Here is a 25,732-nt window from a genome sequence, read left to right on the forward strand (position 1 = left end):
AAGCTATAAATTATTATACTTTACAGAAAATAAATAGTAATTTAATAAAACAAAAAAAGATAGCAATAATTATGCCAAACGTCCTTGATGGTTTTTGAACGAGTTATGCCAAACGTCCATTATGCCAAATGTCCATTATGCCAAACGTCCTTGATGGTTTTTAAACAAGTTATGCCAAACGTCCATTATGCCAAATGTCCATTATGCCAAACGTCCCTGATGTCTTGGACCAATTATGCCAAACGTCCTTCTTGAAAACCCGTTATGCCAAATGTCCATTATGCCAAATGGGGTACACCCGTGTAAGTTGTTCTTTGACTCGAGTTGTTCGTAATATGTGGGCACAATTAGTTTTGGATCAAAATCACTTTCTAAAGCTTGCGGAGTTAAGGTGAATCCGCCCATCCTTTTAAAAGAAAATTGATCATCAATCAAAACAATGTTGTACTCAATTCAATGTATCGATCAGCATGTCAGTTCCAAGCTACGGCGTTCTAGCAGGATTCTGTTACAATTTTAGCATAACTGGAAATGCTTGTTTGAACCAATTTAATATTTGAACAAATTAAAAAGCATTGATTTTAATTAATTATAAATCATCGATTTCATTCGATTTTGTCACAATGGAAATCCACCTGCCCTTTCCGTTGATCTACCAAGGGATAGATAAAGTGCCCAGGGAATTCACAAGCGGTCTGATAACTAGCTCCACCCTTTCAAACCTCCAAAATGAGAGCGCTACCAAAATCGAACCTTCACAGCGGACAACGAGCAAAAAGGCAAAAAACGACAATCAATGCCAAAAATAGCAGAAAAATATATTTGATTATATAATCCAATAAAGCGCGAGGTCGATGAAGGCAAAGGCTCGATAATCGCCGCGGCAGCGTTTTTTTTTTCCTGGGGAGTCACAAACCGCACAGGTGGTTTGTTGGGGGATGCTTTTCAATGTCATAACCTCAAGGGTGAGGCCTTGCTAACGAAAAGTTTGTGTCACCGAAGTGTAATTGTAACTTTTTGGTGGCTAAGGCTGGTACAAATTCTATTTAAAATTTATTTTTGTTTTCATCAAATCTTACATTTTTTGAAGACTAATGATTGCTTAACAAGTTAACTAGTGTAAAATGCATTTTAAATAACTTTTTGCATTCAAATGTTGAGAGTATGGCTTGTTATTTCATTTTTTTAACGCCTGTGTGGTTTTGGTGTAAAGTTTTAACATTCTTTTGAAAGCAATCTGCACAAGAGTTGTAAATTGCTTTAAAAATATTGCAAAAATGTTGCGTCTTCCAGAGAAATCGACGAAATGCAAAACGTAACGCCTGAGCGTAATTAGGGGTTAATTCTGATCAATTTTTTTACATTTTTATGCTAAAAAAATTAATTGACAAGACAACATCAAATTACGATGGATTATGCATCATGCATGGTCTCCTTGGAACGAGCTATGAGGTAGGATGCTTTTCTGTCAAGAATCCTTTGCGGTCATACAAAAATCATCAAACTTAACTTAATTTTAGGACCCAATATGAGGTTAAAACTAGATTATTCTCAAAATCTATGATAAAATTGAAGTCAATTAATTCAAATTTATACCTATCTCTATAAGAAACCTACACAGAAAATATTTGCTTTTATGAAGGTTGAAAATTTGATTGGTTGAATATGTGTAAAAATGTAAAATTAAACAAAACTAATGAAATTGCGAAAACAGAATCTGTCGCCATGCACAGGTGTAATATTACCATCATTTTTCCAGTGTATGGCAAATAGAATGTAATGGAAATTAACTTTATAATTATTATTTACCATAATTCACATTGCTAATTCCTGAATTTGAGCAGTTCTCCACGAATTTCGGAAATACATTTTATTGGTATTTTTAAGTTTCTCTAAATTTGTGGGGCTTTTCCCGTGACAAAACAAAACAAGTTGTCTAATGGTTCGCTCGTACAACGTTCCATATAATTTTGAAACAATAAAATCCCAAATATATATTTTATGTTTTAAGGAACAAACCCCAAATTACGACCCACAAAGAATTACGGACAAAAATGTTGCAGCCTAGTTATGATTTTTTGAAAAAAATATGTTTGATTGGAAAAACAAAAAAAAAGCTGAACCATTTTTTTACATTATTTTTATAGTTTTTAATCGAAAAGTACTCATTTTCATAAAATGCTCCGTTTTCAAGATTAAGCCACTTATCGTTTGCATTAACAAATTGTATGTTATAAATGTGTCTTAGAATCATTAAAGATTGGAGTCTCTCATAGTCTCACCAAACAGCCCTCCATTTTATAATGCCTTAATCTTAGCAACTAATGGCCTAATTTCAATGAAAAAAAAAATTGTGAAAGTGTCTGATCTCTTCCGGAAAAACATATTTCAAACTTTCAAATTGCGACAAACATTGCAATGCATTGCAAGGTTTAATATTTACTATTTTATTAAAAAATGTATGATATGAATGTATGGTATGATATTTATAAAATTAATTGAATATATTACAATTTTTATCATTGAAAATTGGATCATGAGTTGCTGAGGCATGAGGAAATGGGGGACTGTTTGGGTGGGACTTCAATACTTAAAAATTCCTCAAGTTTTTCCAATTTTTTTTTTGCTACTTTCATGCCAAATATCAGCTCATTTGGTTGTAAACTGGCTGCGCGCATCAGGGTTAAAGTTTACATTGGAATTGCTATGGGAAATTGGAACATTTTGTTCAAACGCTCCATGTGCTCTATTCGAAAAAAGTGTTCTCCAGACCATTTCCCTTAGTCCTGACCATACCAGAAGTTGGCACGTGACTTTCCCAGACCTGTAGGAGCGTTTGAACAAAATGTTCCATTTTCCCATAGTAATTACCATGTAAACTTTAACCCTGATGCGCGCAGCCATATTACAACCAAATTAGCTGATATTTGGCCTGAAAGTCCCTATTGGCATGCCCTACAACACAGTAAAAAATCTGTGGAAAATGCATGCAAGCATGCACATCACTTGTGAGCAAAGCATGTAATATTGTATGAGAAAACGTGTACACAAAAGCATGTACAAAGAAAATAAATAAATTTTGCAGACCCCAAAAATAACATCAATCTGGTGAGAGTCATATCCAGATTAGCAAGTCGCGCCCCAACCATCTCGGCTATCTCGCCACTGTGAATTTAGTTGGATCAACACCGATGTAGCTCTACGTTCCCATACATCGTATACAGTTAATTCAGTATACGACTTACGGAAACCTACTGGTACATCGGCGTTGAACACAGCATTTACAAGACGGTTAGATAGCCGAGACGGTTGGGCGCAGACTTGGTAATCTGGATATGACTCTCACCAGATTGATGTTATTTTTGTGTGTGCAAAATTTATTTATTTTTCTTTGTACATGCTTTTTGTGTACACGTTTTCTCATACAATATTACATGCTTTTGCTCACAAAGGTGATGTGCATGCTTTTGCATGCGATTTTACACAGATTTTTTTTACTGTGAAGGGGAACCATACTAAAACTTGATCGGAGAAACGAAAACGAAAACGGTGCAATTTATCAAAATTCCACTAAAGTACTTTTTGATTACAAATTTGATTTTACATCGAAAAATTGTTGAAAATTTTTGCGACCAATATTTCGTTTTTTTATCAGAATTGATTAAAAAATCGTAACTCGGGCAAAGATTTTTGCGCAACCTCTAAATTTCGAAAAGTTGGTATTTGATGTCCTCTAAAACATATCAGAAAATAAAAATAAAATAAAAATAGTGTTTTTTGCAAAACAATTTTTAGTGACAAAATTTAAATAAAAATCACCAACATTTTTATCGTGTATCGTTTTTTCTAGTGTAGTCTGTATCCATACCTACAACATTTCCGAAGACACCAAATCGATCAAAAATTTCTTCAAGAGATACAGATTTTTGAATTTCCATACATCATTTTTGTATGGCCAGTTGCCAAATTTGTATGGAAAATTATATGGACAATCTAATGATGCAAAATGGCTTCTTTGGGCATACCGAAGGCACCAAAAAAGTTTCAGCCGGATTAAAAAATACAAAAAAAAACGAATGACCGAAATCTGAGAGAACTGCTCATATGGAAACTATTTTTGAAAATCGGCAATCTGAAATTTAATAGCTAAAATTAAAGAGGCGTTTATGTTACATTTCAAAATAAAACTTCAACAAATTAAGTCAAATTAATACCTAATAAGTCATATTTTGACAAAGGACTTTGTCTTAAAGCTCTATCTGCGGTGTCAATGATTTTTTTTTTTGATTTAGTGTCCATCAGACTGTCATCAAAGATGAACCTTACGTTGGGAATTTTATTGCTCACACACACGCACACGTTGAAAGAAACAGGTGGTGCACGAACTTGAGAGGAAGTCCAAGAAGTTATTGACGGTTGCCAGAACGGTCACCGGAATACCGAAATGATTGGGAACAATTTGGTAGGATATCGGCCAAACCCGGAGTGGCTAGTGCCCTGAGGAAAGGTTCTACCGGGGACATTTATCGAACCATACGACTTGGGGCAATATGGGTATCAAAATTCATAGTTTTTGATACTGGTAATGAAAATGTTCATTTCGGCAGGATTGGCCACACCCGAAATGGCCATTACCCTGGGGAAGGTTCTTCCGGGAGGACATTAATGGAACCATACAAATTGGAGCAATATGGGTATCAATAAAAATGTTTTGGCAATATTTTCGTTTTTGGCAACTTATTGCCACAGAGGTGCCAATGATTGAAACATTAATTAGAATTAATTATTAATGATTAAATAAATTGGCAAAGAATTAAAAAATATAAATAAAAATAGAATTACTTTTTAGAGTTGTGTACAAAGTTCTTTGTCATATTGGTCATGTAGAACATAACCACCTGCACCTTTTTTTATTATTGAAAAGTCGATAACACCATGTTTAAAGTTGGTAAATAATTCAAATGGCATTTACGTCATATTGGGACGTTTCAATGAAAGTCCGACACCAAACCTTGCACCAAACGTAAGTTTAATTTTTCATACTTGTTAGACGAAATAAAATTCATAAACTTCACTTCGCTTGGGAGGCGATTTTAGCGGATTACAGACTGGATTTCATCATGTTTTATGTGATGTTGCCTAGGAATTGATAGTTGGGAATACAATCCATTCCATCTAAACAAGATTTTCAAGATCATGACTACTACCCATTGCCAGCCGCTCTAATCTCCCCCGCACACCAGGGGTCAATGATAAGGGATTTGGAAGACAGGAAGTGTTGATGTTCCTCTTTTTTAAGTGGGTAAGGGAAATTCTTCTCGGAATCTCCAAGCAAGTTTTGCTTATAGTTAGACGTTCTCTAGTGCAGTCTTGTAAGAATGCATATTGGCTTGAATTTAGTAAATTTTAGATTTAAATTTGTTGAGAGTAAATAATGATTCGAGCTGATTTTTTTTTATTTCTGTCTATTTTCAGATATTAAGGATTGGGATTAAAAGTCACCTTTAAACAATACAATTAAACTGGAAGAATCGTGAAAAAAGCAATTCCATGAGTATTAATCAAGTAATAAATTCCAATGTATTATGTGCTTCCACAGAGCAGTGAGATAACAAAAAAGTTGGAATACATCCATCTATAAAGTGAAGTGTGATTAGTAATTGATGTCCATTATCATCAGTATAGCAAGTTCAATCTAGTTGGTATTCCTTGCGAAAAGTGTGGTAGGAAGTCAGCAAAATATGTTGATATAATTTAAACCAAAAAAAGAAGCATTTAAGTGAAAGCAATAGTTCAATAAAAAGTGAATAAAGAAGCATCATTAGTGGAGTAAAAAATCTACGTGCAATTCTTCCAATTCCAAGAGAAGTACATCCAACAATAATGCCCTTCGGTCGCAAGTCCCCGCTGGAGGCCCTGGCCATGCCGGGGCCATCATCGCGTACAAGTACAGCCAGTACCGGCAACGGCGCCGGGAAGCGGCCAACCGTCGGGTCACGGAACGTGAACTGACAGCGTTGCACAACAAAATTGTAAGTTCTGAAAAAACTATTTTTAAGCTAAACCCTTGCATCTGATCGATTCTTTAAAAAAAAAACAGCCACCGGCCAAAAATCATCCACAGTTGTCGGCCTACTACGCTCAGCAGTTATAGAGCAAATACGTGACTTTTCGGGAGTTTCCCGACCCAAATCTGACCTGGTCCAAGGCTGCACCACTCAATGCGCCGATGTTAACTTGGCAGCAGCAGCAGCATCATCAGTTTTTATGACGTTCGTTATGTGTGCCACCAACGCAATCGTTCTCCTCGAGTGCGCGTGAAATCCGCAGTTTCCATGCGAAAAACTACCGAGTTGGCGGAATAGTGCACTCAAAATGCGAGTAATTTATGAAGTAGTGCAAAATAAAGTGAAACGAGAGCATAACTGCCTGGTCATTTTTGAGGGGGGGGGGAAGCTTTAACAAAAAATAGGATGTTTATTGTTGTTTCAAGGACATTAAAGGGAATAATTTATATTTTCATGAGGAAATATACCAAAAATTAAACATGAAATAATAAATCGGCATTTAATGAATTTGTGCTAACAGAATAAACAAACTTACACTTTTCAGAAGTCAAATAAGTGCTATAATGAACTTTAAAGCACTCATATTTCAGGTAATGAAAGTAGGCTGCAGGGCTGCGGAGTCGGGTCATATTCCAAGCGACTCCGGCTCCGACTCCGACTCCGGCCTAGATAAGTGTTAGTTGTTACATGTTTCCAGCGTTATTGATCTAATCTAATCTAATCTAATCTAACACAAACGTAGCCAGTCCGATGAAAGCATGCTGGAAAGTCTTGTGATTAGATTACGCCCCAAGCACTTTTCTTGTCAATATTAATAATTGCAGTACATCCGAGAACATCCGAAAATGTAAAACAAAAATTAAAGCGGCCAGCCCTACTACGTTGTGTTTACTGTAGAGAGGATTATGTGAACGGATCACATTTCACAGAATCTACAGGGAGGAGGAATGCGTGGACATACCGTACCAAACGCTCCGATTTATAGCTGCATTGGTGTTGTGTAGGGTGTGATTAGTGTAATGATATATAGTAAATATAATCATTGAATATAATCAATAGCATTATTTTATATAGTGAATTACCTTCATTATTAGCTGAAAAATTATACGTTATTAATTGGAATAAGGTAGAGCGTACAGCACAGCATTTTTTTTTATTAGAAGAAATTAAGAGATTGTAATGTTACATGTTTTCAGCGTTATTGAAACAAAAATCAAAAATATCTTCAGATTCAAACGCATTTTCAGCACAACAATTTTATAAGTAAATTTGAGTTTTGCTGTTTAAATTATTGGAGCTTTTTTAACTACATTCATTTTTTTGTTTATAAGCTAGCTACACTAATTTTTAATTGTCCATTTTTTAATGAAATATTAAAAGAAAGTTAGCCTTCATGATCGAATTGACATATAAAATCAATTTGCATACTTTTAGGCTGGAATTTTAAAGAAACACAGTAACTATCAAAGATACCCTGGTTTTGAAATAAACAATTTTCAAAGTAACTATTTTTTAAAGCTCTTTTGAATTTATTTGAAAAGACGTACATGGACATTGTGAGATCCAGCCCATAACACACTTTAAACATATAAATCATGAGAAAATTTAATAATTGAAAAATAAATTAAACTTCTATCAATTATATCACCCCGATTTAACCCTTTCGAGCCTGATGGGTCATATATGACCCAAAAATCAAAATTTTGGAAACTAGCCTATAATTTTTGTACGGTCCTCAAAATCATTTTCCCATCATCAGTTAAAAAATTTTTTTTTTTGAAAATTCAGGCCTGAAAGGGTTAAGGTATTTAAAAAAATTATACTCGTTCAACGATACACGAGAAAATTTTTTGCTACGAGATACAGAAATATTTAAATTCCGAAATACAAATATATATCGAATTGAAACTGGCTTACATAAGCGTCGGATAACATTTTTATTTACATACAAAATGAGCATGTTGCGTTCCAAGTATTAGATTTATAAAATGGTTGATAATTTGTTAGCAGAGTTATACAGTCATCCCACATATTCGGAACACCCACAAATTTGGAACACTTTTGTGGTAATTTGTCAATGGGATGCAAAATGCAACTTTTCTGTCGTTCCTGCTATTTTTAGGAGCTTTATTTGAACATTCTCTTGCTATTTCACTAGTAAAAATGGTACTTTTGAACAAAACCTCATTTCAAGACAATTTTATCCAGAGCAGCAAAACACTGTCTCCAAATTTCCTGTTCCCATAATTGTGGGATGTTATTGTGCCTCCCACAATTGTGGAACGCCTGAATTTAATTGATATTTTCACACAAAAAGTTATCAGACCATGTTTAAAACATCACTAAGCTTGATTTTTATTGGTTTCAGAGTGTGAAGTAATTTTTTTGTAAAAAATATGTACTCCTGGAAAGAAAAAAAAAAGTTTGTTTACATCGTAAGAAATAAGTGTTCCGAATTTGTGGATTTCAAGGGTCAATGTTTTTCTTTAAAAAAATGATATAAAACGTAAAAATGTACAAGCGGTCTATACATCAATCGAAAGATCACAAGAAAAGCATTCACATGAAGGTAAAAGCAAATCATTATGTTCAATTATCGATTTGTTATGATTTTTTGAATATTGGCCGATCTGTAAACTGTTCCGAATATGAGGGATGACTGTACTGTCAATTTTACAAATGTAATAAAAATATATTTTTTTCCGATGAGTATATTCCTATCAAAAAAATTATCTACTTAAAACCTCTAAGGTATTCGCTATCGGGCAAAAAGATGACGGTGTTTATATTTTTTTAGAAAGAGTTTGATAAAATTTTATTAATTTTAATTTTTATTGAAAGAATACATAAATACATAAATAAATACATAAATACAAGCAAAAAGAGGCAGTAAAGAATTATTTTAACATGTTTTAATTTTTTGACTACACAGCCATTTTATGAGTTTTTTACATAGTGTAAAAGTGTAGTGTAAACAAACATTGACAAGAGAGGATAAACAGATTATCATTTAGTGATCTTAATAAAATAACACAATAAGAGCTTTCCAATCACAATAAAAATTATTCGAAAACAATCTGAAAAATATCTTGAACCAAAAAATGTCAACGCAATGCACGCGATTCAATAGATAAATTTAAAAAATATGGGAATTAACCTGAATTATAACAAATATTGAACAATAAATAAGTCCATAAATTATATTAAACATTTTGACAACTCTGACTCCAGAGCCGACTCCGGGTCTATCAGAAGTTTACGACTCCGGCTCCGACTCCGACTTCATGTCCGCAAAAACCGATACCGTTAAATGGTTTTTTTATCGATTTTCGGTGTTAAAAACGACTTCTATACAGAATTTTATTTTGTGTTTATTATAATCACTTTAAGTCACTAAATATTTAATAAATAAAAAAACAATATTTTAAATTATTTTTTAACATTTGTTTTAGGGACATAAAATATTTTGCCTTCCTCACCTTACTGAGGAAAGGCTATAAAATCACTCGAAAACAAAATTTTAATTTAACCTCCTAGACCCACCTACGACCTACATGTATACATATCGATCAGAATCAAATTTTGTGCAAATGTCTGTGTGTGTGGTGGGATGTTGATAAAAAATTGCACTGAGTTATCTCGGCACTGGCTGACTGGCGGCACTGCTAGAAAACGAATTTTACATAAGTCCGGAATTGTAAAAAGGTGGTTTTGTAAGAAACCTCGTCATGTTATACATTTTCAGAAAGGTATTCGAAAGACCTTTCAGCGAGTTCAAAAGATTGACGATCTGACAACCCTATCAAAAGTTATAAGCACTTAAGTGGTATTTATGAACTTTGTGGAGGTCGGATCTCAGATATTACCTAGCATTACACTCAAAATTTGAGGAAGGCACCAACCACCTAATGGGGGATTAAGTAACGTTTTTTTTAGAAAATTCCGGAAAAGGCAAAACATCTTTTACCATGCTTTAATTTTTTAAAATCGTAAAAAGTTTAAAACCCTGTTGACGTCATTTTTATGAGCAATGATATTTTCTTTAAAAAATACATCAGTCAAATTTCGATAAAATGCACCATTTTGAAGCTACAGCCATTCTTAGGTAAGTTTTTTTTTAAATAGTGCCCATGTCTGCTTAAAAAACCAAAAGCTAAGAACAATCCCTCAATTTTGCTATTTGAACTTTGTTTAAATGTCAAAATTGAATCCTAAAAGTGCCGTCTTGTTGGCCTGTAAGCAAGAGTCAAAGAAGAAATAAAATGTTCTAGAAAAATTGTTGAATTATGATCAAAACTAAAATTAGCCCAAAAGTTCAAGTCGTAACCGAATAGCACACGAAATAGGCTAACTTTTGAGTTTTGAGTATGAGCAGTTCTCTAGGATTTCGGTCATTCGATTTTTTTGTATTTTTAATCCGACTGAAGCTTTTTGGTGCCTTCGGTATGCCCAAAGAAGCCATTTTGCATCATTAGTTTGTCCATATAATTTTCCATACAAATTTCGCAGCTGTCCATACAAAAATGATGTATGAAAATTCAAAAATCTGTATCTTTTGAAGGAATTTTTTGATCGATTTGGTGTCTTCGGCAAAGTTGTAGGTATGGATACGGACTACAATGGAAAAAAATGATACACAGTAAAAAAAATGGTGATTTTTTATTTAACTTTTTATCACTAAAACTTGATATGCCAAAAAACACTATTTTTAATTTTTTTTATTTTTTGATATGTTTTAGAGGACATAAAATGCCAACTTTTCAGAAATTTCCAAGTTGTGCAAAAAATCATTGACCGAGTTATGATTTTTTTAATCAATACTTATTTTTTCAAAAAATCGAAATTTTGGTCGCAAAATTTTTTCTACTTCATTTTTCGATGTAAAATCAAATTTGCAATCAAAAAGTACTTCAGTGAAATTTTGATAAAGTGCACCGTTTTCAAGTTATAGCCATTTTTAGGTGACTTTTTTGAAAATAGTCGCAGTTTTTCATTTTTTTAAATTAGTGCACATGTTTGCACACTTTTGGAAAAAATATTTTTGAAAAGCTGAGAAAGTTCTTTATATTTTGCTTCTTCGGACTTTGTTGATACGACCTTTAGTTGCTGAGATATTGCAATGCAAAGGTTTAAAAACAGGAAAATTGATGTTTTCTAAGTCTCACAATATCATTTTGCAACAGTCATAATTTTTTAACACTTATTTGCAAAAACTATGAGAAAAAGTCAGACGAATCAAAAGTCATACAATACAAAAGTGCGAACAATTTAAAGATTTTTATTATTTTTGACTAAAATCTTCAATGCCCCTTTGTCCTAGAAGGCTCATATTTGACATGAATTCATCTCATGGTCATACAACCAAACGCTGAAAGTTTCATTCAATACACCTCGCTCTTAATTCAAAAACGTTTTTTTCTTATTTATACTTTCTATAATTTATTTGTACAAGCAAAAAAAAAAACAATTTTAAAAAATTTAAAAAAAAAACTTCTCAACTTTGAGTGTGCCCTACACCAGACAACAGTTATTTTCCGACAGTAGCGTCGTCCAAGTGGGGTTTGGGGTAGGACGATTGGCGGTAGATGGTGTCGAACCTCCCACTGATTTCTGCTGATGCTGAGCTGCTGCAGCCTGGTGGGGTGCCAAACATTTATCCGTCCTGTGTGTACTTTGTACGTGGGAGCGGTTTTCCCAGCAACTCAGCATCCAACCCCCCACCGAGAAGGGAGAGAGAGAGCAGCAAGGATAATGTGGTGCGCGGGAAAAAAAGAAATAAAAAAGGCAATTCGTCCTGCTAAAATTATCCTTACGTAACAAACGCAACGTGGCCAAACGGCTTCTCGTCCTCATCCATCAGCAGCAGCAGCGGCGGCTTGTCGTTTGGGAAGGCCATGTGATTTTGGCTCACACTCTTAAAATGGCAAGCAACAAAGCTGTGTGTTTTGTGACTCCTCCCGAGGGGCGTCACAGTGGGTGGTGAGCTTTTGTGAATTCCATTTTTTACGAGACTTTGGGAATTTTTCAGACGAAAAACTTCTTCGAGGGGAAATGAATAACCAAGATTTCATATCGATCGGTACCAAAACATTATAATTTACGTAATTAGCTTGTTTTACGATTTGCTTGCTCTCATCGAACAAATCTGGGGTCATACATAATGAATATTATTACAACTTTGAGAGGGAGGGGAAATCGAATGCCATAGTAGGGAAAACCTACTCGGAATGTAGCAATCAGAACGAGCTTAAAATAGAATCTACCTCATAACATGGGCACCCCTCAGTGAACAGCATCTGGTAGTCAAATTAGGAAATGTCAATGCGTGGGCAGCTCCAGACTGAGATGTTGAAACTTAAGAAGTCAATTTGCTGGAGATCAAACGTCAGCAACCAGTGGGAAGTTGTTTGAGGAATGTCCAATTTGAAATAATCACTATACAATATATTTCTATTACTACCGTCATCAGGGTGACATTGAATCATACAAATTTCAGCTTTTTTAGAGCCCAATTTCACCTCTCAGAACTAATGTAGTTGAATCATTTTAAACAAAGTGATGCTTGTACTTTTAATTTTTTATTTGCATTATTATTTTATGAAGTTAAAAAGAATTTACGAAAAAATTATTGGTGACACTCTCAAAGAACAGTCGATTTGCAAAAAATTAGATTATTCAAATACCTTTGAGGTGGAAAACCCAAATTCAAAATGGGTAATTCTACCAACTCACACGAAATCGAGAAAAGTTGCCTCGACCCCTTTTCGATTTGCGTGAAACTTTGTCCTAAGGGGTAACTTTTGTCCCTGATCACGAATCCGAGGTCCGTTTTTTGATATCTCGTGACGGAGGGGCGGTACGACCCCTTCCATTTTTGAACATGCGAAAAAAGAGGTGTTTTCCAATAATTTGCAGCCTGAAACAGTGATGAGATAGAAATTTGGTGTCAAAGGGACTTTTATGTAAAATTAGACGCCCAATTTGATGGCGTACTCAGAATTCCTAAAATCTAAAATTTTTTTAAAAATTCTCCCATTTTCCGTTACTCGACTGTAAAAATTAGGAACATGTCATTTTAAGGGAAATTTAATGTACTTTTCGAATCTACATTGACCCAGAAGGGTCATTTTTTCATTTAGAACAAAATTTTTCATTTTAAAATTTCGTGATTTTTCTAACTTTGCAGGGTTATTTTTAAGAGTGTAACAATGTTCTACAAAGTTGTAGAGCAGACAATTACAAAAATTTTGTTATATAGACATAACGGGTTTTCTAATAAACATCACGAGTTATCGCGATTTTACGAAAAAAAAGTTTTGAAAAAGTAACTTTTTGCGTTTCTCTTTGTTTCGTCGTTCGTGTCTGTCGCGGGTAACCATGAACGGCCATGAACGATGACGACCAACTTTTTCAAAACTTTTTTTTCGTAAAATCGCGATTACTCGTGTTGTTTATAAGCAAACCCTTTATGTCTATATATCAAAATTTTTGTAAAAAAATTTGTGCACTCAGGCTCAGGCTGCAAATTATTGAAAAACACCTCTTTTAGCATGTTCAAAAATGGAAGGAGTCGTACCGCCCCTCCGTCACGAGATATCAAAAAACGGACCTCGGATTCGTGATCAGGGACAAAAGTTACCCCTAAGGACAAAGTTTCACGCAAATCGAAGAGGGGTCGGGGCAACTGCTGTGTGAGTTGGCGGAGAATTACCCAAATATCAATAAAAATCCAATGTATGAATATGTTGTAAAGCATGTTTTAACCATTAACACTGGAACGCCCAACGCATGTCCAACTTACACGCCCAAGCCTCCCAAAAAGGAACGGTAACTTCAACTCGCTGGCTAACTCAACCAATCAAAATGATTCTTCTTTCCAGTGATTTGTTAGGATGTCTAGATGATTCTAGAACTTTGCAGAACTTAATTTGAACAAATCTGTAATTTCTGCGACCGAAAACATCGTTCCACCTTTTTCAAAAAGACTGCCTCCGCGGAATTTTCGGCGAATTTTTTTTTTACACGCGAAAAAAAAAGTTGGAACGATGTTTTCGATCGCAAAAATTACAGATTTGATCAAATTAAGTTCTGCAAAGTTCTAGAATCATCTAGACATCCTAACAAATCACTGGAAAGAACAATCATCTTGATTGGTTGAGTTAGGCCCGAGAACCAGCGAGTTGAAGTTACCGTTCCAACTTTTTTGGAGCCTTGGGCGTTGGAATGTTAATTTAAAATCTTCATAATGTCAAATTTAAAAACACACCAAGTTTATGGTTTCGCTCGAATCAACCTTCTATTTCCTGGATCCATTTGGGAAATGGATGGCAGCAGGCCCCAGTTCCATTTGGCACACATTCGACATTTCTGTTTTAGCAAGATTTATGGCTTTTGGAGCAGCAAAATTTAAATGTGTACATAAACACACACGGAGAAAGAGTTCCCAAAATTGTGAACAAGCGTTCATGAAAATGGGAACCACGAACAAAGTGTTCAAATTTCATGGTACGTTTTTCAAAATCGTACCATGGGATTTGAACACTTTGTTCGAGGTTCCCATTTTCATGAACGCTTGTTCACGATTTTGGGAACTCTTTTCTCCGTGCACTAACGCCATGCATTAGCCCAGCAACTGTGGAGACTGACTGGCCAGGCGTCGTTGGATGTGTTCATGTAACAAATTTTGTTTATATTGAGATATTTTCTCCGCATTGAAGTTAGATGCTGGAGGTGTGCCTAATTTATAGTCAAAATCTTAGAAATGCTACTTTTTAGCACATCTTTTTACACCACAATGAAAATGAAGACATTTCGTGTCTCATCCATCTTTGGGCACTGTCCATTCAGCAAAAAAAAAAAAAAGAAATACAATCCTAAAAGATTAACGAGACCCAATTTTGCACCAACAGCTGCTGGGCTGACCAACCGGTGTAATTGGAATAAAAAACAAACTCGAAATTTCCTGCTCCCAGGTGCTTGATGAAAGTTTACAAAAAAGAGCAGTAAAAATAATCGATTTTCCGGTTTCCTTTTCCTGGGCGAAGACCTCACACCCGTGGACTGTGGGGCGACCACGAGGGGGGCTGGATTCCAGTTTCGGTTATGCAATAAAAAAGAAAAGACTTTTCTGAGAGGATTTGCCAGAGCGAGCTAATGGACGAGAGCTTGATACAAAGTTTATACTATTGCATGTGCTTTTGTACTTTTCTTCGCTTTGACAAAATGTTCTCTCTATTTAATTTAAGAAGAATAAAACTTTGCAAAATTCGCGTTTCAACTCCAGCATACATAAATTGTGAGGTCGATTGCGATTAATATTTTAATCAGCAAACGTTTCTTATTAGAATAAGTGTCGGTTATTAACAATTCATAAGCCATCAATGAAATGCACTCTCAAATGGTCAAGCATGTCATAAAGGCATTCAGTTTTAAATATTTGATTTATACTTTATACTCCATATGGCTTGTTTTGAAAAGAAAGGGAAGTGAATGCTGGAATCGCTGGAAATCGATGGTTTCATGTCCATATCCATCAAATTTCTTATAAATGTACCTTGAGAGGCTCTTAATTACATATTCATAGTGTGCGTGAGTGCCGTGTAAAAAGTGACAGTTCGTCACTTTTTGGTTTGATTTTGACCAACCAACGGGGTAAAAACTAAAAAAGTGTCAAACGAAAAAGTGACCAACCAACGGGGGTTGAGTGTAGCACCATGACAATTTAGGACATTTTCGAATTAATCAGAATGTAGGGAACAGTCGCCAGAAAAAAAAACCAGATTACCAGAGATATGTCCAATCTTAAAAAGTAAAAAGCGACTTTCTTAAAAAAAATCTGAATTTAATTCCTGTTCACATGATGAACACAGCCTACTCAGATATTTGTAATAATCATAATATTTTGTTGAAACATGATAATTGAACAAAATTGTGATGAAATTCTTTGAAATTGTTTTATTAGATTAGTTCAGTTTTTTCTTTTTTTTTTAGAAAATCCCTAGGTATTAATTTTATGGAGTTGAGCATCTCTGCTTAAATTGAACCAAATTTTATACTTTTTTAAGGAAAATTGTTCTGGAACGCCTACTGGGTGAGATGGGAATGTGATAGTGTTGTACTAGCCTCTGGCTGAAAAGCTCTAAAATATATTTAAAAAGAAACTAGTTTTGAAAAAAAGTCCTAACAATATCTGTCTTTTTTAAGTTCCATTAAGTAATATAATTTTTTTTTTTTGCTTTTGAAAAATTTATCGACCGTGGCTGACTGGTTACGGTGTTCGCTTTGTAAACGAATGGTCCCGGGTTCGATGCCCATTTGCTCTCAACGAGAAAGTTTAAAACTTAGAAATATTTGGAATACTGAATAAGAACGAAAAATCAAAGTCGCTCGAGTTGAGGTTCGATCCCCTGTCTTGGATTGGTAAGCAAAAATGCTAATCACTACGCCATCACGGCTAGGTAAAACTCTTTTCAGGGTGGGGCTTGTCGATTCATGCTGAGGTACCTCGCGCTCGGCTAGCCAGCGTAGAATTGGGTCATCGATGCTCGGCAGAGCTAACACCATCCAAATGCTTATGCGATTTATTTGCAGTCAAAAATCAAATCAAATTATTTGCTCTACAGCATAGCCTTGGCGTTCTCGATTGCGAGATTCCTACTCGAAACTATGTGTCCGAAGGCTTGATTGTTGAGGCAATTGCAAACCTTTTTTTTACACCTTAGCTTCCATCTACCCCGGGATTCGAACTGACGACCTTTGGATTGTGAGTCCAACTGCCTACAAGCGACTCCACCGAGACAGGACCCAGGGAGACGACTCCTAGACCTGGATTGAGCTAACGACCTAACCCTCTAGGTTAGACCCGGGCCAACATTTACTTCCCCGTCTAACGGAAGGCGTGGTCAGACAAATGTCGTCTCGAAAAATGCCACCGGGACCGTCTGGGATCGAACCCAAGCCGAATGGGTGAGAGGCGACCACGCTTACCCTTACACCACGGTCACGGCTTTTTTATTTGCAGTATAGAATGTAGAAAAAAAAAAACTAAAAATACAAGGAAACAACTCAATTTGTAAGAAGCGACCGCTTGGTCCCGTTGTGTGCGTTCTATAAAAACGTGGGTTTTATAGAACGCACACACTTTAAGCAACTTTATATTCAGTTCAAATTATGATTTTTTTATCGGTGAGAACACAATTACCATCAAGATTCATCTTTTCTTTTTCAGCCATAAGGGCGTCTCCAGTCAAATTCTCAAATTAAGAAATTTTATATGTACAATTTTTTAAGTCGTAGGGCGCCTCCAGTCAATATTTTAAATGGAGAATTTAAATACATTTTTTAAAGTCGTAGGGGCGCCTCCAGTCACATTTTCAAAAATCATCGCTCCTCGACTTGGCGACAGCACTTCACAGGGACACTGAAATGTTCGGTTGGCTTTCCAGAAAAGTGCAAATGACTTGAAAAAACTAAAGGGCGCTTCAAAATTGTGCCAAGAAATTGGTGAAACTTGGTGAAAGCCCTATTTTGGGTGAAAAATATTGTTTAACTTGAATATTTTTCCTTATAAAAATAAATAAATTAGAGCAAACAGCTCAGTAGATGTCATCTACTCAAATCTACTCATAAGCACACCCCTGTTTATCATTTTTGTATTTATGTTAATTTTTCGAAAGGTGTACAAACTTTGTTTGCCCCTTGTTAATTTTTGTAATAGTATTTGTTAATAACTTTTTATACCGGCTCCGTGGCTTAATGGTTACGGCTTCTGCCTCACAAGCAGATGGTTCAGGGATCAAATCCCGGCCGGTACCTTTGAAATTTGGAATCAGGAATTTGAACTTTGAATATGAATAAAAACGAAAATGAATCAGGTGGGATTCGAACTCATACCTCTGGATTGGTGGCCTTGGGACGCTAAGCATTCGGCCATCAGAAGGTTTACACTCTAGTATTGAATTGATCCGTAGTGTTGAAACATCTTCTCATATTAAATACGCGCTGATCCCTGATTTGCCTGACGGGATTGGAAGTCTAAATATAGATCAAGTTTCCTTCTGATGCTTGCTTCTATGTTTAGGCGGGGCCGAACAATGCCCAGCGACCTCGGAATTGGACCGCAAGGAGCTCTGTCATTCTGAAACGGGTCGTTGGAAGCAGCGCGAGGGCTATCACCACCTAATACCCGGGACTGAGATAAGTTGTATCAGCATGCGGCATATACAAAGCCTGATACAAACTATACTTTCCCATAATTTCGCTACCGGTTAGCGGGTATTGGATTGGACCACACACACACACAGTATTTGTTAATAACTTTTTATAGAAATCATCTTCAAATGAGTTTTTGACAAAAAATTAATAAATAAAGATTTACAATTCCGATTTTTAAGCAAGTTTGACTTTTGTCAAATTTTATTGTGAACCCGATTTTCTTTTTCTTCAAGACCTTGAATATTTTCGCACATTCTTGCGATAATACCTTTATCGGAATCACGTTTCATTCAAACCACTTCTCCGGAACCCTTTACTTGTTGATAGAGATAGATGTCTCCCACTCATGCAGAACACGTGACGTAACCCGACGTGACGTTAACGGGTAAGGAAGTGCAAATTGGTGCGAAATCCACACACACGCACTAAGAACCCACAAAAAATGGAGACCAACTTGGTTTAAACATCGGTGGAGTGTTTGGAGTGTCATCAATAAATAATCGCCATAATGAAAAGCGAAACCATTTGACATTTGGTCCATCCTCAAATCGCACCACGTGGGATCACCACGTGTGCTACCACATCAGCATTCAGGGCACGTATATTATCGAGGTCCGCGAGATTAAACTGTGAAACCCATTTGCAATATTCACGCCACGCCGGGGATCGGAGGAAATTTATGGAATTTGTGTGCTGACGCGGGTTGAAAGGATCTCAAGGTTTTGGGGTGGAAATGGGAAAGAACCTTGGAATATTTTATTTCGGATGAAGATAATAAAATTTGGGTGTTTTTACTGTGGAAGGCAACAAAAACAAGCAAACGGTCAATTTAAAAATGTATATTTCTACTTAATTCTATTTTAAAACTTAAATCACACATAAAAATATCTATTTACATTTGTCATCAAGGCCAGTGTTTCAAAAGCAACACTGGGCAATTGCTTGAGGAACATTCGAAGGAACTTCAAACTCCTTAATTCAATGGCAAATTCTTCCCAAACGGCGGTTCCGGATTCGTACTGAGGTAGTACTTCCCCCGCAGCGTTCGATCGGTGAACATCCCCATGAACACCTCGTTGGTCATGGTACAGTTACTGGAAGTGGTTGCACTGCCGCTGTCGTCACTGTTCTCGCACCGATCGCACAGGAAGGCCCTCGGCCTGGCCAGCGATTCGGCAAAGTACTGCCATGCGCGGGCGTGACTACACCCGATGATGACGCCCAGCCAGCGATTCTTGGACAGCTCTTGCTGGGCACAACCCGGCTGCAGTGGGACACCACCGTTGGGGTAAAAGTCCACGTGACCCAGCGGCCACGGATAGCCGAGCAGACCTCCGTCGGTGTGGATGACGTCCACGAACTCGGCATCGTTCGGGCTGAGACGCTGGGAGGCCCGCTCGAACACGTACAGGGGGAAGGCCGGGTCGAGACCTGGAGAGGAAGGAGAAGAATGGATTTATTATCGTTAAGACCTGTTTTGCGAAATTTCTAACGCATACAACAACAGCCAAACTTTCTAATTTGGAAGTCAACCAAGTTTCCCAATTCCCCAAACCAGAAAACCCACTGCACCGTAACGGAACGGCCTCCCGGGAGCCATTCCATGGTCAAAACAAGAAATCAAACATGGCTTATAAAAAAGGCCCGCGCAAGAGGAGAAAACGGCTCAGATATCACAAACGCAAACCCGATAACCCCCGAAAAACCCAACCAAAGTGGTCCCTTTCAACCACAAGTCAGCGGGTGTCCACTTTGGGGCGGAATTCTTCCCCAGACACCCAACCCCTAATCTAATCTAATCTAATCTAACACAAACGCAGCCAGTCCGATGAAAGCATGCTGGAAAGTCTTGTGATTAGATTACGCCACAAGCACTTTTCTTGTCATTGTTAATAATTGCAGTACATCCGAGAACTCCCGAAAATGTATTGCAAAAATTAAAGCGGCCAGCCCTACTACGTTGTGTTTACCGCAGAGAGGATTCTGAGAACGGAACACATTTCACAGAATCTACAGGGGAGGAAGGATGCGTGGACATACCGTACCAAACGCTCCTGTTTACAGTTTCATATGTGTTATGTATAATGTGTTAAGTGTAAAATATAGTGTGCTTATATAATCAATTTAATATAATAATGCAATAAAATGGTCATTTAATAAAATCCCTTCACCTATCTATAATAACCAAGCACCCAAGCACACAAACAGCGACAAAAAAGAAATGAAAATGAGCATGCAAAAACAAGATAGCGCGTCCCCGTGGTCAGCGCACTAATGATGCCATTATTTAATTATAATAGCCACGCACCCAAGCACACAAACAGCGACACAAAAGAAATGAAAATGAGCATGCAAAAACAAAACAGCGCGTCCCTGTAGTCAGCGCACTAATCTCATTTAGAACAAAATTTTTCATTTTAAAATTTCGTGTTTTTTCTAACTTTGCAGGGTATTTTTTTAGAGTGTAACAATGTTCTACAAAGTTGTAGAGCAGACATTTACAAAAAATTTGATATGTTGACATAAGGGGTTTGCTTAAAAACATCACGAGTTATCGCGATTTTACGAAAACAAGTTTTGAAAAAGTTGTTCGTCATCGATCATGGCCGTTCATGGTCATCCGCGACAGACACGGACGACGAAACAAAGAGAAACGCAAAAAGTAACTTTTTCAAAACTTTTGTAATTGTCTGTTCTACAACTTTGTAGAACATTGTTATACTCTAAAAAATTACCCTGCAAAGTTAGAAAAAACACGAAATTTTAAAATGAAAAATTTTGTTCTAAATGAAAAAATGACCCTTCTGGGTCAATGTAAATTCGAAAAATACATTAAATTTCCTATAAAATGACATGTTCCAAAATTTTTTACAGTCGAGTAACGGAAAATGAGAGAATTTTTAAAACTTTTTTAGAGTTTTTTTCGATGAAAAATACGTTTTTTGGAATTCTGAGTACGCCATCAAATCGGGCGTCTAATTTTACATAAAAGTCCCTTTGACCCCAAATTTCTATCTCATCACCGTTTCAGGCTGCAAATTATTGAAAAACACCTCTTTTTTCGCATGTTCCAAAATGGAAGGGGTCGTACCGCCCCTCCGTCACGAGATATCAAAAAACGGAGCTCGGATTCGTGATCAGGGACAAAAGTTACTCTTTAGGACAAAGTTTCACGCAAATCGAAGTGGGGTCGGGGCAACTTTTCCCGATTTCGTGTGAGTTGGTAGAGAATTACCCCTAGAATATTGCAAAATCAAATTTTTAACGAAAATTACTTTAATAATTTTTGATGAAGTGCACCGTTTTCAAGTTAGGCATTTCTAGGTGATATTTTCGAATGTTCAGTTTTTGCAATTTCGAAAGATTTTATGAAGGAAAAGCTGGAAAAATTCCCAAAAATTAAAAATTAAAGAAAATTAATAAATTCTATCAGCACCTCGAAAATACTTGTTGCAGAGGTGCTTTTTATCAAAAATTATTTTAATTGCAAAAAACTGAACATTTTTCGAAAAATTTCACCTAAAAATGGCCACCTCAACCACCTCAATGATAATTTCTTTACGATCTATTCCAAAGGAAATTTTCGGATGAAAAAACACTCCACACTGCAACATTTCCTCTTCCCCAGACACCCAACCCCGGGTCTAAACTCAACACAGAAAAAAAACGGAGAGAGACTTTTCTTCGCGTGCCACCGCGTCCAAGGTCCAAGGATGAGAGGCTGGTCCTTGGGAGAGGAAAATGTGGCAATAACTCAAAAATAATTTGATAGTTTGTGATGTTTTCATGTGTTTCTTGTTCTCCGCTGAGTTTTTGGTCACTTTTGGGCTCCGGTCCCGTGGGGGATGGATGGTCCCGGAGGAATCTGGAGGGGTCAGACTGACATAAAATATAAATGAAATTCATGCTGTAACGGCGGAAAAAGTTTTGTTTTACCTACAGCTTTCCTTCTTGCTTACGGTCGATAAAATCTGAGAATGATTTATGGGCGAGAGGCGTTTATCGAGTTGAGTGAAATAAATCTGATAACAAGTTTAGTTTTGCAGCACTTCATTCAGAAGGATGAAGTGTGCTAATGAAGCTTGGGAATTTCTTTTGAGATCAACAGAGAGGAGTATGGAAAGCTGAACCAAGTTACAGATTCACGACAGAAAAAAAAGTTTTTATTTGGGTCAATCAATCTGAGGTATGCATAACTGAATTCACCTACATGGTGGATTCCTTCCTAACAATTTCAAGACACATTTGACCTAGCCGAGTTGAAGCAAAAAAAAGGCAATTTGGTGGCTCTGTAACCATTTTAAACCATATTTTCATCTTGTATAACACACATCTGAAGTTTTTCATAAAGTCCAATAAACTCAATTTACATTATATGTTTTCTGGGTGTTTTCGGAACCACCTTGAGTCAGGAGCATTCAAAAACACCCAAAAAGGCAATACATATTTTTTTGTTTGTAAGACTTTCAAAAAGAGCCTAACAAATGTCCTTTCGCCTAAACACTACACGTAATAATTTTATCTGAAATTATTCGGAGCATTTGTTACGGTAAGTTCACGAACTGAAAGTGTAGTTAGATCATGAATATTTTTAAGAAGTTTTAAATTTCATAAGTGCCCTTGAATTATTTGAAGAAACACAAAAATAGCCAAAATTCTCGATTTTGGATGACAATGCCGTCTTGGTTGGTCAAAATTCATTTGACAGTGTTGCCAACTTTTCGAAAACAATGGAATATTTTGTTTTTGTTGATTTTTTGTTGCTTTAAGATGTAGTTTCATATTTGAAATCGAAAAGACATTTGCAGAAATTTCGAAATCGTGCACCGTATTCATGCTCTGAAAATATGTTCTTCGAAATGATCGGAAAATTTCCTATAAATTTTCTTCAAATACATTTAAGCGTAAACCAATGGTTGCTGAGATTAAAACTCTGGAGAAATCAAACAGGAAAAGTAAAAGGCCTTTTAATCACCTTTCATTTGCGTCCAAAACAGCTATACAGCAGTTCCATTATTCTCGATTTCATTGATAAGTTTCCAAACGAGCACTTACAATGAACTCACTTTCATGAGTGATGAACTCTAATGCATGTAAAAAGTCACAAACAGGAATCAGGGAGCAGGAAATGGGACGCGAATGACAAGAAAATGAAGGAATTGGACTTCGTGCGTGTTTGAAAAAATCTCAGTGAAAAGGATAATAGAGAAGCACCTTAACCGAAAAAAAAGTTCTCCGATCGGGCTCAAAAATGTTCTGGGGTTCCTTGGCCAAAATAATAAGACCCGTATTTTTTTTGTTTGGACATTAGGATGACTTACGTCGTGCTAGGGTGGTTCGAAAAATTGCAATTTTTAATCATTTTTCCCAAAAACCACTTATTTCAAAAAAACATTCCTCCACGTCATTTCATCCGATTTTAGCTGTATTAGACGCAAAAGAAAGGCGATGAGTTTGGCTATTTGAGAAATATAGTAAGAATTTTCAAAAATCTAGCTTAACATTTGAAAAAGTCGTATGAAAACTTAAAATGACATTTTGACCGTGTCTGGACCAAAGAGCCTATGTCTGCAAATAATTTTATCCGGATTCCTCGGAAAATTTCACATAAAATATAAACAAATGGTGATGTCGAACCGTACGTTTCCGAGAAAAAAAATCCGAATTCCGAAAAAAATCCAATTTTTTCACTAAAACCGCGATAATTTTTAAATTTTTTGCGATGACCTATACATGTTTGGGTATCAAGAGTCGTGTGGTGTTCGTTGGAGTGATCGGAGAGTGAATCGACGCGCGTGAACCCGCGGGAAAGTGGTAGAAAGTTCTCGAAATCATTGAAAAAGGGGTCGCGGTGTGGCCAGAGAAGTTGGGCCATCAGTCGTGTGGTGTTCGTTGGAGTGATCGGAGAGTGAATCGACGCGCGTGAACCCGCGGGAAAGTGGTAGAAAGTTCTCGAAATCATTGAAAAAGGGGTCGCGGTGTGGCCAGAGAAGTTGGGCCATCAGTCGTGTGGTGTTCGTTGGAGTGATCGGAGAGTGAATCGACGCGCGCGAACCCGCGGGAAAGTGGTAGAAAGTTCTCGAAATCATTGAAAAAGGGGTCGCGGTGTGGCCAGAGAAGTTGGGCCATCAGTCGTGTGGTGTTCGTTGGAGTGATCGGAGAGTGAATCGACGCGCGCGAACCCGCGGGAAAGTGGTAGAAAGTTCTCGAAATCATTGAAAAAGGGGTCGCGGTGTGGCCAGAGAAGTTGGGCCATCAGTCGTGTGGTGTTCGTTGGAGTGATCGGAGAGTGAATCGACGCGCGCGAACCCGCGGGAATGTGGTAGAAAGTTCTCGAAATCATTGAAAAAGGGATCGCGGTGTGGCCAGAGAAGTTGGGCCATCAGTCGTGTGGTGTTCGTTGAATCGATCGGAGAGTGAATCGACGCGCGCGAACCCGCGAGAAGTAGATCGGAAAAGCATTGAAATAGAGATTCGCATCGTTGAATTATATATTATAATTTCATTTCGTTTTGAAAGCCCATCCCATAGCATCGTTGCTCGGATGGCACGCCGGCGGTAAGAAGTTAAACATAATACGCGATTAAGGAATTGATAAGTCCTTCTCAAAGCGTCGCAACTCGGAAGGCAGCGATAATGTTTCACTTTTTGGTCATATCGTCTTACAAAAATGAATCCTGATCTATCCTAAATTGTACATCACCGAATAATACGTTAATTCAAAATTCATTTCGTTTTGAAAGTCCTTCCCAAAGCATCGTTGCTCGGATGGCACGCCGGCGGTAAGAAGTAAAAAATACGCGATTGATAAGACCATCTCATAGCGTCGTAGCTCGGAAGGCAACGATTGTTTCACTTTCTGGTCATATCATCTACCAAGATGAATCCTGACCTTCCTTTCCTTCCCCTACTAACACAATTCCCCACTTCCCGTGATGCTTGAAGGAGATGCTGTGGATTCAACGGTCTCATGCGGTGTCAACAGGTATAGAGCGACAAACTCTGTGTCTGATGAGTCTGCAACTTCAACTATCGGACTAACATTCCTACCTTTGTTGAACTGCATCTCCTTGGGGGGGCGCCGGTATTGACTTAAAGCAGAGATCTTCAGGGGTTATACAGTGAGGATGATTAGCTCCCACTATTCATCTGTTGGTTCATTGTGTAACTTCAGCTGATCCGTCAATAACGGAGTAGCAGCTCATTGGCAGTCAACCATGCTCATGCTCATGCTCATGCTCATGACCTATACATGTTTGGGTATCAAAATTTTCCCAATTTAAAGACGCAACTTTTGGCACCCAAACATGTATAGGTCATCGCTTAAATTTTGAAGTTATCGCAGTATTAGTGAAAAAAGCTGATTTTTACCGGTTTAGACTCTTTTCAATTGGAATTGCAGTATAATCGGTTACCCTGATATCCGAACAAAAAAATGCTGGTCTTATTAT

At 36.9% G+C, this 25,732-nt stretch overlaps 2 protein-coding genes across 8 annotated transcripts in view; one reads left to right on the top strand and one right to left on the bottom strand.

Annotated features, from left to right (window-relative positions):
• Positions 1-287: 287 nt before the first annotated feature.
• LOC119766089 overlaps positions 288-25,732 on the top strand; it is a 125,339-nt gene continuing 99,894 nt past the window's right edge. The window contains exons 1-2 of the mRNA XM_038250481.1: positions 288-302; positions 5,826-6,032. Coding sequence (XP_038106409.1) covers positions 288-302; positions 5,826-6,032 — 222 coding nt within the window. The remainder of the gene's footprint in view (positions 303-5,825; positions 6,033-25,732) is intronic.
• Positions 19,105-25,732, bottom strand: part of LOC6051162 (lipase member H) — a 74,936-nt gene continuing 68,308 nt past the window's right edge. For all 7 annotated transcript variants that reach the window (XM_038254844.1, XM_038254845.1, XM_038254842.1 and 4 more), the window contains one exon: positions 19,105-19,712. In XM_038254844.1, the coding sequence (XP_038110772.1) occupies positions 19,255-19,712 (458 nt within the window). In that variant the 3' untranslated portion in view covers positions 19,105-19,254. The remainder of the gene's footprint in view (positions 19,713-25,732) is intronic.

Source organism: Culex quinquefasciatus, chromosome 2, assembly GCF_015732765.1.
Source record: "Culex quinquefasciatus strain JHB chromosome 2, VPISU_Cqui_1.0_pri_paternal, whole genome shotgun sequence".
In the NCBI taxonomy this organism is placed as follows: domain Eukaryota; kingdom Metazoa; phylum Arthropoda; class Insecta; order Diptera; family Culicidae; genus Culex; species Culex quinquefasciatus.